The sequence below is a fragment of the Galendromus occidentalis genome, unplaced genomic scaffold, assembly GCF_000255335.2.
Source record: "Galendromus occidentalis unplaced genomic scaffold, Mocc_1.1 scf7180000077526, whole genome shotgun sequence".
NCBI lineage: Eukaryota > Metazoa > Arthropoda > Arachnida > Mesostigmata > Phytoseiidae > Galendromus > Galendromus occidentalis.
The window spans coordinates 431,393-446,288 of record NW_003805514.1 but is presented as its reverse complement, the minus strand read 5'-3'; the positions used below and the strand labels follow the sequence as shown (position 1 = coordinate 446,288).

At 51.6% G+C, this 14,896-nt stretch overlaps 2 protein-coding genes across 2 annotated transcripts; both read left to right on the top strand.

Moving 5' to 3' along the window:
* Window positions 1–208: 208 nt before the first annotated feature.
* On the top strand, window positions 209–4,606 carry LOC100897504 (canalicular multispecific organic anion transporter 1-like). The gene has a single exon (XM_018641211.1). It carries the CDS (start codon window positions 209–211, stop codon window positions 4,604–4,606), a length of 4,398 nt encoding a protein of 1,465 aa, XP_018496727.1.
* A 4,635-nt stretch (window positions 4,607–9,241) lies between these two features.
* Window positions 9,242–11,314, top strand: LOC100897361 (Gle1 RNA export mediator). Its single transcript, XM_003747939.1, has one exon. It carries the CDS (start codon window positions 9,242–9,244, stop codon window positions 11,165–11,167), a length of 1,926 nt encoding a protein of 641 aa, XP_003747987.1. The 3' UTR covers window positions 11,168–11,314.
* The last annotated feature ends 3,582 nt before the right edge of the window (window positions 11,315–14,896 follow it).

Sequence of the window (14,896 nt, the reverse complement as noted above, 5' to 3'; positions counted from 1 at the left end):
AGCTCGAGCGAAGAATCGACGTTTCCCCGACACCCCCGGCGTGTTTCGACTTCTGAGAGCTCCGAAGGTCCGGACCCACGCACCGGTATCCGTTGAGTGCGAGACCAAGAATCATCGAGTGTCGATTTTCGGTCCTCCCAGCGATATACTCGAGGAAGAAGAAACGTGAACTTCCCAGATGTCCTCCTGAGTCCTTCAGGTAGGCACAATGCGACCGGAGCTGAGCGCGAACCCCTTCTGGCGAGTCGGATCCTGCCGGGAGGAGCTCCCGGCTTCGACGGAATGCTTCGAGAAAACAGTGCTCGTATCCGTTCTCGCTATTTATATGCTGTGTGGTGGACCGATCTATCTCCTGATGCACAGAAAACGTCCCAGGCGACCTTCACCCGTCACTGCTCTCTTTCTTGCAAAAATCATCACGAGCAGCTTTCAAGTCTGTCTCCATTCGTATTCGGCCTACGTCGCGGCGTCGACTGCCATTAGCTCCGTGTCGGACTTCCTCGCCCCCCTATTGAAGACCCTGATATTCTCGATGGTCATCAGCATTCAGATCGCAAATCGCTGCAAAGGGTTTCGGAGTTCAGCTTTTCTGACGGTCTTCTGGATATTGGCGATGCTATGTGAGCTCCCAGCGTACTATAGAACTTTATTGACGGTTTTCGGACCGGCGAGAACGAGCTTCGCTCTACCGACAATGTCCGAGGCCACAATCACCATGATGACTTATCCGCTGATTCCAATGCAGTTCTGCCTGGACACATTCAGCGAGAAGTTCCCCGAATCGAGCCCTGAGCTGAAGCGTCGCAATCCAATATACTCCGCCTCCTGTGTTTCGAAGGTGTTCTTCGAGTTCTTCTCAGATGTCGTTATTGCCGGATACCAAAAGGTACTGTCGTTCGAAGACCTCCCGGACCCGATCGAATCAATGGATTCCTCGTCGAGTTTCAAGGAATGGGAAAGCAGCGGGAAGAATCTCAGGGACCCCGGCGCGAGAATCAACCTGATCAGAACGCTTTTCAAGACCTACTGGCCGCAATTGACGGTCGTTTGGACCCTGGAAACGATGTACGTCAGCCTAAGAATCACCTCTTTCTTCGCGTTGAACGAGGTGTTCATCTTCCTGAACGACCCCGATGCACCCGCGTGGAAGGGCTTCGTGTACGTGTCGATCATTTTCATCGTGTACAGCGTTTCTTCGACCCTCATGAGATGGGCGGATTTCTTCCTCTTGTCGCTCGGAATCAAGATCAAGTCGGTTCTCATCGCAGCGATTGTGAGGAAGTCCCTCCGAGTGGATAGAGCTCTCCTCGAGAATTCCACCGTCGGCGAATCGGTGAATCTGCTCGCGGTCGACGCGGACAAGATCCATCAATTCTCGAATTACGTCGGGAACCTCATAGGGTGTCCGTTTTACGTGGGTCTCTGCACCTGGATGCTGTGGAACTTCATCGGACCCTCGTGCCTCGCGGGTATCTCAGTAATTCTATTGATGATGCCCGTAACCGCTGCCGTAGCAGGTCAGAGCCGGGCTGTCCAAGCAAAACAGATGGCTTTGAAGGATTCGAGACTCCGATACATCGGTGAGCTCTTGTCGAATGTGAAGATTGTGAAATTCTACGTTTGGGAGACGCCCTTCGTCTCTCGGATACTAGGAGTCCGCAACGACGAAAACAGGGAGCTCCGGAAATTCGCCTACTGGACGGCCGTTCTCCGATTTTTCTGGTCCGTTTCGCCGTTCCTCGTTTCGCTGTTCGCGTTCGTATCGTATCTACTCGTGAACGATCTGACGAAGATCGATGCCAACATAGCATTCGTCTCGCTGGGGCTCTTCAATAGCATGCGTTTCCCGCTGGCATTGATTCCGGACGTGATCTCGAACGGTGTTCAGAGCTTAGTGTCTGTTCGCCGGATCGAAAGCTTCTTAAATGCGGGAGATCTACAGGATAATGTGATAGGCGATCGGCCTGGATCTAGAAACGCGGCACGATGGCGGAGCGCGTCACTAAGCTGGGAGCGATCGGAAACCACTCTCAGGAACATTGATCTCAGTGTCGAAACCGGCGACCTGGTAGCGATCGTCGGAGAAGTGGGATCTGGAAAATCGTCGCTGTTGAACTCTCTGCTGGGCAACATGAAACTCTTGGCGGGATCGGTCGACCTCGCGGGATCCGTTGCCTACGTCCCTCAGCAGGTCTGGATACAAAACGCGACGATCAAGCAGAACATCGTGTTCACTCAGGACTTTGACAGGAAGCTCTACGAGAGGGTGGTTCGTAGATGTTGTCTCAGCTCCGATTTGAGAATTCTTCCCGGTGGCGACAACACGGAAATCGGCGAAAAAGGTATCAACTTGAGCGGTGGTCAGAAACAGAGGGTTTCCTTGGCCCGAGCCGTTTACCAGGATCGAGACGTGTACCTCCTTGACGACCCTCTGAGCGCGGTGGACGCCCACGTCGGCGCCGCCTTGTTCCGGGACGTTATCGGAAACAACACGGGCATGCTGAAGGACAAAACCCGCCTTCTAGTGACGAACACCCTTTCTGTACTGCCGAATGTTGATCGGATCGTCGTCTTGAAGCATGGGGAAATCGTCGAGCACGGAACCTACGCAGAGCTCCGAGACTCGAAAACCAGTGAATTCGCCAAACTGCTCAGAGAGCATGAGAAAGCAGATCGGCGGGAAGCTCCGGAACGTGAACCCTCCGTCGATATCCGAGACGAATGTATAGACAGTTCGTTGGGCTGGTCGTCAACATCGAGCTCGATCGATCATTATTCCAAAAGGGCGGGCTGCGAACTCATTTCAGAAGAGACGATGCAATCGGGTTCGGTGAAACTTTCCGTTTTCACGAAGTATCTCTCGAAGATGGGATTCCCACTCCTACTGACCATCGCGCTGGGTTTCGCTTCAGCACGAGCTTTCGACGTACTGAGTGGCATATGGTTGAGTGATTGGTCGAACGACGAACTCGGAAGAAACTCCGAACACTACGCTCAACGCACCAAGCGCATTCTCGCTTACGCCGCCTTCGGGCTCTCCTACGGTATATTAACTTTTGTTGGCGCCGCTTGTCTTGCCCACGGCACTCTGAGTGCTGCTAGAAAGCTGCACAATCGGATGCTGAACTCGATTATCCGAGCACCGATGAGCTTTTTCGACACGACGCCGCTGGGTCGCTTGTTGAACCGCTTTGGCAAGGACGTAGATCAGCTAGACATTCAGCTACCGGTGGCGGCGAACGTTTTTCTGGACATGTTCTTCCAAGTTGTGGGCGTTATAGTTTTGATCTCGGTCAACGTACCTTCGTTCCTTCTGGTGGCTATCCCCCTTCTCGCAGTTTTCGCTTACGTACAAAAGGTCTACATGAGATCCATACGACAAATCAAGCGCATGGAAGCGGTATCTCGTTCTCCAGTCTACAATCATTTCGCGGAGATGCTCAACGGCTTGGACAGCATAAGAGCTTATCGAGCGGAATCTTACTTCGTGAGCACTTCGGACTCGAAAGTCGATATGACTCAGAACTGCTCGTTCCAACTGTCCGTCGGGAAGCTCTGGCTGAGAACCCGCCTGGACATGATCACAAACTTTCTCATTCTGGCGGCAGGCGTTCTGGTCGTTCACCAGAAAGGCACTGCGGATCCAAATGTTGCCGGATTCGTCATCTCTTACACCATGGGAGCAGCGTACGCATTCAACATGATAGTTCACTACGCGTCGGAGGCCGAAGCGTCGATTGTTGCATCCGAAAGAATCGAGGAATACGTGGACGTTCCACCGGAAGCACCGTGGAAAACGAATTGCGTGCCAGATGACTCATGGCCCGCCAGTGGCTGCGTAACGTTTGAAAATTATTCTACGAGGTATCGTGAGGGCTTGAATTTAGTTTTGAGCGACGTCGATCTCCGAATCCGGAGCGGGGAGAAAGTAGGGATCGTTGGTCGCACCGGAGCGGGGAAATCGTCCTTAACTCTCTCGCTCTTCCGTATGATCGAAGCAGCTGCGGGTCGGCTCATCATCGACGACATCGATGTGGCGCAGCTGGGACTCCATGATCTCCGACCGCGCCTCACTATCATACCGCAGGAGCCCGTGATTTTCTCCGGGACACTCAGAGTCAATCTAGATCCCAACGATGAGTATACCGATGGGGAGCTGTGGAGCGCGTTGGAAAAAGCACACGTCAAGAAACAGTTCGACTCGAACGGTTTGGAAACCGAGATCTCAGAAGGGGGCGCCAACCTCTCGTTGGGCCAACGACAATTGGTATGTCTGGCCCGAGCCATACTGCGCAAGAAAAAAATTCTCGTCATGGACGAAGCTACGGCCGCGGTGGATGTGGAAACCGATGCTCTCATCCAGGAGACAATACGGAACGATTTCTCCGATTGCACAATTATCACCATCGCCCACAGACTCAACACGATAATGGACTCGCACACCGTGATTGTCATGGAAGCCGGAGCCGTCGTTGAGAGAGGATCGCCTGACGCTCTCCTCCGAGACCCTGAGTCCCGCTTCCACGCCATGGCACTCGAGGCTGGTCTCTTGGCCGACGCGAGGACCCCGGCCGAGAAAAGAGCACAAAAGGAGCCGGATAATTGAGTGTCGAAATCTCGTGAACTCTGAGGCGCACCGATGGCCGACTCAGGGAATAAATTCTAAATCCGAACTCCTCTTCGAATATTTTCTCTGTAGAAGCTCCACGATTACTCCATTGTCATTTACGATTCGCGATGCGCAAATAGCCAACAGTATCGAAACTTTCCTCGGTCCTTCCCGTAGACTTCCCTCGCTGAACAATACTGTATCTTGAACTGTCGCCTCTGCTGCGTCGTAGTCCATCCTCGATCGGGCTCCGGAAGGCTCCGGGTGAGAGTCTCTTGACTCGAACGACAAAATGAGCACGCTTGAAAATGCAAAGCTAAGAACACTCTCGATTGCGGCTCAACTAGAGCTGCACGAGGCTAGCCGTGAGATGTATTTCAATGTCAGCCGTGATTCAATGTGTGTGCAGACGGAGGGAGAGCGGAACGATAGCGAGAGAGAAAGCGTGCGAGGCTTAAGGAGATCAGTTTCATCCTCGTCGGACTCCTTTGTCGCTCGCTCGCAGAGAGAAGTGCGTAGTAGATCCATAGCATTCGACGACTACGACGAATGAGCCTGTTATTTACATAAACATTCGGACACCAGGGAGTTTGGATGTGAATGGAGACGAAGATAAAGAGGCGAACAGAGGCAGAACTCTCTCTGCTCGCTTAGATTACTTGGCAATGGAATGCGAGCAACACAACAGATCTGAAAGTAATTTCCACGAGGCCTTTCTGCCGTCTCTTGCAAACGAGGGTGGATCTCTGTGGAGACGTCGCTCAGCGGTCAGGAATCGTTTCCGAGATATAGCAATCCTTGTCACTCGAGTTCTGCACCTTCGAAAACTATCGGCTTCGCGATGGCCTCAATGATATCATTCCATCTGAGCGGGGAAAATTCCTGGAAGCTCCCGGATTTCCAGATCTTCTCGGGAAGGCGGTCTGGGCAGTCGGCGTCAGTGAGGGGAACGACTCCATCCGCCCCGACTGCATATACCGTTGTCGGGTCTCAGGCGATATCCGAGGAGTTGAAGTTTAGCTGTCCGCCCCGGAGAGGAATTTCCTCGTAATTGCACTCCCGATCAATCGACCTAGGTTAGAGCAGACTAGCGACCCAGCTGAATCGAGTCTCGCTGGCTTTCCCCCGAGCATACATGGTGGTGAGGTATCTTGGAGAGGAGTTATCGCTCAGCACAAAAAGCAGTTTGCGGTGGTTTCCCGGGCTCATGGAACTAGTTCGGAATGGCCGCATTCCTTAGCGTCAAAATTAAAGGGCTTGCTTTAATAAGCGTCATATTTCGCTGAACCTGAGATTCGAGCTGAACTCTCGAAACATCCGAGCCACTTAATGAGGTCCATTGAGGCTTCCGTCCACAAAGAAGAAACTCGCAAACTGGGGACAAGAGGGACTGGGGACTAAGACCGAAGCGGTGCATGGTATCGCATCGCTCATCAAGAATGTCTTTGCATTGGCCAATGGGAGCATGATTGGTCCCTCGGAGAGTTGAAGCGGCAGCCGTTGCACTTCTGAGCCGGTAAACATGTACGGGCAGAAAGCATCTCTTTCACGGGGAAGAGATTACTCAGCCGCCCAATTGAATAGCTCTTCGATGCTTATACAACGAGCGATTATAGTTCACTTGTCAGCGGGCGCCCCCGAGACTCCCCCGACTATTTTTCCGTCCCAGCTCCACCGACGATTGGCATGGTCCCTGACAAACTTCAAAAATGCATTCCCTTCGCAACAATCGATGAAAGTCCTTTGCCGAAGATGGCCGGTTTCTGAGTGGATGTCTCGAGTTTCCTACATCTCCAGGGATGAGCTTTCACTTATCCCTTCTGCATGATCCGAGATTCCTCAATAAGAGCGAAGGCGCCTCTCCGTGGAGCTCCAAGGGCGGATCTCACCTCTCCACAATCATACTTTCACGTCTCCAACTTCCGCCGTGATTCTCTCACTATTTCTCCGCGAATGCAATCGGTCGCACGAGGGGACTTTCTGCTAATAAGAGACTGCCAAGAATGGAGAAGAGGTCTCGCCGCTCGGCACGGCTCACAGTGGAGAACACACAAGCGGTGAGATAATCATTCCCCAAGCTTTACGTGATCAGAGAAGTTTCTCGCCGCGGATCCTTCACTTTCACAACTTCCGTGCTCGAAATTCACATAGACTACTTGAGCCTGAAATTCCCCGTCGCACAGGGAGGTCATCTTATCCTTCAGAAAGAAATGATTGGTATCCTTAGATTCAGTAAGTCCACGGTGAGTACGTACATGAGAATTGCTGAGCTCTCGCGCAATCGCCGCCCCGCACCCCTATGATCTCGAGCCCAGTAACCTGAGCCCGGAGACTCCCCTTGTCATGCTGTTTAATCAGAAATCCCTCCTAGACATCGAATCTCCCGCTAGCAGGTTGTCTCGAGAGGAGCATACAGTCAACAATCATCGATCGGGGGGAACCACGACACGACTCGAGCGACGGAATTCGAAAAATCGTATCTCCCGCTCAGGGGTTCCTGAGACGCGCGTGGCGAAATGTCAATATTGCGCTCCTTTCCAGCAGTTACTAAACCGAATTCCGATCATTGTATGCGAAAATGTACGGAACGTACGCCTCTCGGCCATTTTGTTCGAGAAAAGGGTCTTCGTCAGTCATTCGCACACCTCAGTTCCAGGCGAGCGGCGGAGTCGCCGTCTGGTCAAAGTGAGTCGGAATCAATCGTGCCACGATACACCGAGCCCAAACAGATAGGCGATAGCTGTGATCTTCCTTAGCCATTCGGTTCTCGCCGGAAAATGATCCTCGTCTGCACTCCATCTGATTCGCTAGTCGGAGGTTTTCCCTCTGACCAGGAGCTCGGAAACCCTATCCCGTATCAGGGACGACCCGAGTTTTGTCGATCAAAATCAGCCTCTTTCTCGTTCTCCTCGTCAGAACTGACGAGCAAAACGAGTGCGCTGCTATGCTTCGACAAAGACGATAAAGGTGGAACAGCCTTATTGGCAGCGATTGTCGGAGCCCACGGTGGCACCAGCGCTTTAATAAGTGGTTATCTTATGGAACATCGAGATAACAAGCATGGCCATAAAACAACAAAAGCCGTTCTCAAAAAGAAACCCAGAACGAAAAGCTCCTAAAGCGACCGAATTATCACCATGCATCTTCTCGTCCTCAAGCCCACAGCTCTCGTGTGGCGACGGGTATCTAGTCTTTACGCGGAGCGCTTGGAGTGAAGGAGTCGGCGGAGACCAAACCACTCAACGAGTACGAGGCTCCCCGAGATCTGTCGTATGGTTTAAATAAACGGCCAAAACCTGAGTACGAGTAAATAGGAGATGCTCTCACGACACGCTGCTCTCCGTGGTGATTATCGCCACCTATAGGTATAATAAACCTGACTTAACCCGAACTTGGCGGAGGAGCTCTATCATATTTAGGTATCCGTTGGCATTAAAGCGATCTCGCTGGGGGCGCCCTCATGAGTGTGTGTGATAAAGCGGAAGACAGCGGAGAAAATCAGCCGCATGCCGACTGTCGACTCGACAGACAACAGCAGTGTCGAGACTGTCGAGTTTCTTGGATCTCCTGATTTGCGAGACCGCAACATTATGCCACGAGCCGTTCTGGAGCGCTCCTGACGTAGAATCTCACCGATGAGCTTGCTTGGCGCCCTGCCGTACTGATCCGACGCGGATGAAGCTTACGAGCGAAAAATGAAGTTTGTGGAAACTCGTGTATCTAGATGGAGACGCTCTGAGTGGAACCCGAGGGAGCCAATCCCGAGTAGCTCATCTCGGGTTCATTCCAGATCAAAGAACCAAACCCGGTCTTCTGGCGAAACCTGCGGTCACTTCCGTGGAGTAATCGAGGTCGTACGATTCTAAACCCATCGGCGAGCATCACCCGAGATGGCTGTCTCTCTGTCTCATCAATCACCGAGCTTACTCGACGGACCCCGCAACCGTAATATGTGGATAGGGGGGTTGCTCACCCACGAGGTGCTCCAGAACCCATGTCGGGTGCTTCTCTCGGGATTAGCCCTCACTACCGGATCAGATCCGTATATAAGCACTCCACTTGCGTTCAATAAACACAGACGACAAATGACGCTTGTCCGTAAACGCTACCCTTATGTTTCCTGATCTATCCTCGGAAGCTATTGGTCTGGTCAGTGGTCTGGCACGAACAGTGATGATCCCATTGAGCTAGTGACCAACCTCGAGTGTTTACTCGTTGCCCCAACTAGATCGGAATCTAGTTCTATCAAAGTTCATTCATTATGAAAACTCCCGGCCTATAGCCGGTTGGCCTACAGAAATGATCCGATTCCGAATCCGAATCATCGAGAAGAGAAAAGACCCTTGGACTCCGTCCAAGCTCCTGAGAGAGCCCTAGGCGCGCGCCTGCTCTGGCGCTCGCTGCTCCATATCCAGCATACGCAGTCATCAGCCCATGCGTATCCTGGTTCGCAACCGTAGGCAGCATATAGCGCATAGCTGCTGTTTACAAACATAGCAGACCATTGGCGAGAAGGAAATCGCGGTTCGCAGCCGAACAGGAGTCAGCTGTGCTCTTCCGAATTCTGAGTTGTGCATAAATTCTCTGGTGAAGAAAAACTCCTGGCGTTGTGGCGTTGAAGAATTCTAGAAGATGGCCCCCATATTAGATACGTCATTCGAAGATGCTCAGAAGCGAGCCCGTGATTTCCTTCAGAAGAAAGAATCAAAGCAACGACGATCGCTTCTGAACGAAGACGTCAGTATTCACGAGGAGACGACTCCCTCCGAGAAAGTTCCGTCTCTTTCCTCAAGCCTGGTTAGCTCGGAGAATGCCAGTACACCGGAGGAATACAAACGGCGTCTCCAGCAACGTCGCCTCGACGATATCATTTTGAGTTCCCCGCCTGGAAAGATTCAATGGCCATCAGAGCAGCTCAGCTTCGATGCGAACTCGGATTCGCCCGAGAAAAGAATCCAGGAAACGAACGACAACTTCAGAGAGCGTTCCGCAATTTCTGTCCACGAAGAGGCCGAGGAGCGACTACGCATGGAGGCGGCGAGGATGCGAGCTCTCGAGGAGCGCGAACTCTTCCAGCTATATGAAGAAGCCGACAGACACGCTCGGGAAGAACATGAAAAGTTCCTGAAGCGGTACACGGAGCTGCAAAACGCCCTCGAAATCCAGTACAGACGGGATCAGGAGCGAATATCTTTGGAAATCACGGAGAGGAAGCAGGCCTTGTTAGTGAGAGCCAAACGCGACAGTGAGCTTCTCGTCCAGCTGCATAAAACTCTGTCCGAGAAGTCCGCCGAATCGGCGAAAGCTTTCGCGGCGAAATCCAAGGAAATCATTCACCTGACGGAAAAAGCGAAACAAGAAGAAGAAAAGATTCTGAGACAGAAGGAGGCTCGTATCCTGAGGGAGAAGCACAAGACTAAGATATCAGAAATTATCTCGACCATCGATCAATCGATCGGTACCTTGCAAAAAGATCTCCCGGAATCGCAGAGTGCTAAGGAAGAACTCGCCAAAGTGAAGAGCTCGCTTCAAGATCCCGCGAATCACGAGAATGCTGCTGTTTTTGAGGGAGCTCTGACCGAAGTGAGGAAAATTCTGGACACATATGCGGCGGCACTTCTGGCCCGCGAACAAAAGAAGGTAGAAGAGGCGATCAAAACGCAGCCGAAACGTCAGTCAGAGAATCGGTATCGTCAAGCAGTAGAGAAGCTAAAACAAAACGCTGAAATCTTCACTAAATTCATAGAGGAGAATAAACTGCTCCGAACAAAAATCACGCGTTTCATCACGTTGACGGTGAACAAAATCCAGAAATCGACCAACAATCAAGAGCATGCGCTAGCTCTCGTGAAGCTCTTCAGCAGCGACGACGTCCGGTATGGCCTCGCGACCGACATCGTGAACTTGTCCGGCAACAAGGAAGCTGTGACTTTCTCGATGGACTTGACAGCGAAGAAAATCCTGGACAGTGTCGAGAAGCTCCCCGCGGAACCCATACAGGAATGGGTTCCCCACGCGACCGTCGTTGGCACGCTCTGGTCGACGTCTCCCAAATTCGGTGATATATTCTTCAACAATCTGGTCTCCCGCTGTCCATTCCTGGTCCCCGTGTACTTCGACGACCTGACCGCTGAGGAATCGACGACTTACATTTCGAAGTTCGTCCAGTACACAAGCGAGTCTTGGAGCAGTTTCATCCCGCGCATGGGCTACTACGCGAGATTGCTCGGGGTGATATGTACGATGAAACCCCGTTGGGGACCGCCATTCGCACCGGGCAAGATGTGGACACTCTTGGCGAGTACTGTCAAGTGCGAAATCAAAACCAAAGAGGTGGCCGAGGTCGCCGCGATGGTGATGAAGTCCCTTCTCGAAACCTGCGGTCACACGATGCAGGCCTCGTACGGACGTCAGTTCAGCAAATTCATACATCTGACGTGCAAGGAGTTCTACGCAAAACTCACAGAAGTTGCTAAAAACGCACCGTCGGTAATCAGTCTTGAAATTTTTATGAAAGAGGTTGTAACCGCCGGAGGGAAATTCACACCTGTTGTTTGAAACTTCGAGGACAATGGTGTACAAAGACTGTTCATAGGAAGGAGAGAATTTTCTAGAAAGACTCCGAGTCAAAATAACTCAGAGCAGGTTGTCTGGGGTGGTGCCCTATTCGCAGAGTTGAAATAAAGCTCCTGTGTTAGTATGCAGTCAGTAATTTCGCAATTGTTGATCGGACTTCAAATCTCGGGAATCGCCGGATGCTGATGGAAAAGCATGAACAAGCGCTTTTCCAGCGATATTTCAACCAAATGCTCATTGAACAATTTCAGAAGAGCGTTCGCCCAAGGTCTCGTTTACGACGCCGACGCGGGCAGGAGTTCCGTTGAGATCTTTGTTCCGGAAACGCACGCATTAAGATTACATAAGCCGTCACGCCCAAAGCACCTAAACACTTTCGGAAAGAGTCTAAGCGAGCAGGGTTTTAGTTCCACGATAAATACCCAGTCCTTATCGGCATTCTGATATTCTCGAGCAGCAGTACCAGTTCTCCGGAAGCGAAAGGAGGTCTGTGCCCGGCGAGTCACAGCGTGCTAAGCTCAAAATGTTGTCCTCGAGAGTCGCTTCCTTGTCCTTGGTTCTTGTCCTGTTCCTCATCCTGAGCTCCCAACCTTCGGAAGCGGGATCGAAAGGCTTGTTCGGAGGGAAGAAAGGCGGAGGAGCAGGGATTCTGCTTGCAGCTCTAGGAGGAGTGGGCGCTGGCGCCGGAGCTGTAGCATCTGGCTATCTCATGGGTCACGGCGGTCACCATGGTCACGGTCACGATCACGGTCACGGAGGCCATCATCACTACGGAGGCTATAAATGAGTAAATTATCGGTCATACAGAGTACAGAAATAAAATTATATGAGTGTATCCACAACGGTCTTTTGCATTCTGTCGATTTCCGGGATGTTGCAGTCGATAGTCGAAGTTAGAATTCACTCCAGTTTAGAATAGCGAAGCTCCTTGGTGCGGAAATCACGGCGGAAATTCGTCAGGAATTCATATAATGTATATGAAATGCGATAAAATGTTGTGACGGAGCTGTATCCTACCAGGAACGTAACGAGTGAATAAGATAGTTTGCACCGACCGACGGTGATTATGATCAGGGCTCGGGGGCACTTCTCCGCAACTTCTGGAGGGCCTCTCCGCCGGGCCTAATTCAGTAAAAGCCGGTTTTCCTCGAATTTCCGACAGCCGGATGTGCTCGAATCATCAAGGAGTACTCGATCCGGTCTTCGGGCGATGCACGACGCCGCAGCTTGTCTGATTCGTGTACTCGGGATAGATATTCCCTCTCGCGCCAGGGAACAGCTGGAATATTACATAGGCGACAAGACGGCCGTCGGCTTGACGGCCCGGTGAAATCGCCCTGTTCCCGACAGAGTCCTTGGGAACAGTGAGCTCAGTTCAGCTATGAATTCTCGCATTGGAGTTTCTATCCGGAATCGACATGAGACACCGATATCCTCTGTCCTCGATCTGGAAGCCGCATCCTTCGTTGCTCGCGAATTCTCTCTGCGGGACAAGCGGGGCCCTTCGAGTCCGCGATCCTACCGGAGCCGAGTGCCCTCCCCAGATATCGTAGAATCACACTACCTTCTCCTTGATTCCCGAAAAATCAGAAGACAATCGAAGCATGGGAATTCCCTCTGGGAGGCCTTCATTCGCGACTCCCCGCGTCGTCGTCATTGATAGGCAGTAAGGCTGACCACTGACTCATGCTACGTCATGAAGCTCACGGCATCTCCGTGGAAACTTCCTCGTACTTGAAGATTGACTACCCTAACATGTCGTACCTATGTCGCACATCTCATATTCGGGGCTCGCGGACCACGGGATCCCGGCAATCATCATGTCGCCGGCCGATTTTGAGTGAAGCTTGAATGGGAAACCTGAGTCTGGACGTATTGTGTTCATGGCGAGCATGCATGAGCTCTGATTCAGCCTTCGAAAACTAGAGGTCACTGAGTTCGACATGTGTTCGTATGGCGGAAGCTCTATGAGTACAATGGATTTTCGTCAAATCAAGTGATGAACTGATTGAATAGACCGTCGCTTTCGTGCAGGAACTCCCGGGAAAGATGGTTTCCATCGCACCTACAGACGAAGGAAGCAGAATAAAAAGCATAAGCTGAGGTGATCACGGAATCTTACGAGTGCTTTCTGAGGCGTTTACACCGTGAAAGAAGACGCGCGACTATCCGTAGACACCGCGTCGTGATGGCCCGACGAGAGCTTAGAATGGGAATATGAGCTCCAAGGGAAAACCGTCATTCGCTCGCCGCCACCCCCCTGCTACCTGTTTCATCGTCGTGGAAGTGGGCAATATAGTGCCCTCTGGCGAGTTCATGATCGACAGTGGAAACTTGGTAGAATTTGAATTAGAATCGCCGTGGGATCAGAGAGAACTACTATATGGAAACACTCCATTCTCTTTCCTCGGTATAGAGATTTTGAATCTTGACCGAATCTTCCGAAGCGAAAAACATAATGGAATGACCTCTTTTTTGTTCGGAAACGCGGCTTTTCTCTCCTGATCGAGTGCTGTTCCGTATGACACGATCACATTCTGATTATCGTAGATTCTGAAATCAGTCATCTGACCAGTGTTCAGGGAAACGAGGGAACAATTGCGTTGGTAAAGCTTGAAGCCGAGATAATCGCCCAGACACCCATTGTTCCGTGAGAACGAACCGTCACCGGAGCGTTTTCACGGAGGAGTACCGATCAGAAATCACCATTCTGTGAAAAAAACCGTTCAAGTCATTATTCTGTTTGGAAACAACCGCAGGGACCCGAGACGGCTCCGAATCGAAAGTCCGATTGAATCCAGTGGCATTGGAAAATCAACAAATTATGTAATCGTTGCTTGGGGTGAGGTCCTCCAGCAGCGACCCGATATAAGACCATAAGTGAGCAACACTTCCACCGACACCTCACTCACTCAGTATTGGATCGACACGACAACAAGGGGCGCTGAAAACACTCCAAATGCGCTACTCGAGAGTTAGCTGTGTGGCCCTCCTAGGTATTTTGATGCTGTGGTGTCACGGTGTCGAGGGAGGTAAGGGCATCCTCGGTGGTAAGAAAGGCGGAGGTGCCGACCTCCTCATCGCCGGATTGAGTGGAGCGGGAGCCGGAGCTACGGCTCTGATGGCTGGCTTCATGTTGGGCCAGCAGCACCGAGGACACCATGGAGGACATCACAACCACAAAGTGGAACACGTCTACGTTGGGTAGGGAAACTTTCATGCTTCGAACTTTGTTTTCCGCGGAGCTTTTTGTATCGTGCATGTCAAATATGCCGATTGCGCAGACGGGATTCTGGAGTTACTAATTTTCCTTCTCTTCAGTGGTCACTACGGTGGAAAAGGTCACGGATGGTGAGGATGATTCGGTCCCACGCACAATAAATCAACTCGTCAGTCTATCAGGTCCCCATCTCGAATGGTCAGGCCAGCCCTTCGACTTCATCCATGCGATTATGTTCAGTGTCATGTTTGTGTGAAAAGAGACTTTCCTGTCCGGACAGAGTTGTTGTGAATCAGCTGTCATGTTGTGTCTTCTCGAGTTTCCATGTGTCATTCCCATCCATGTCGTCTGCATTCATCATGTATCGTGAAGTGTTGTGTGAAAGTCAAGCGAACTGTAAATAAATAGCCTGTGTAATACTCTACGTAAGGATCCAGCTCTCATGTTTCTCCGCCAGTCTTCGATGTTGCCCGGATGACCCAGGAAGGATC

Coding starts and splice junctions, on each gene's coding strand:
- LOC100897504 (XM_018641211.1), top strand. CDS start 209: ATGCGACCGGAGCTGAGCGCGAACCCCTTCTGGCGAGTCGGATCCTGC.
- LOC100897361 (XM_003747939.1), top strand. CDS start 9,242: ATGGCCCCCATATTAGATACGTCATTCGAAGATGCTCAGAAGCGAGCC.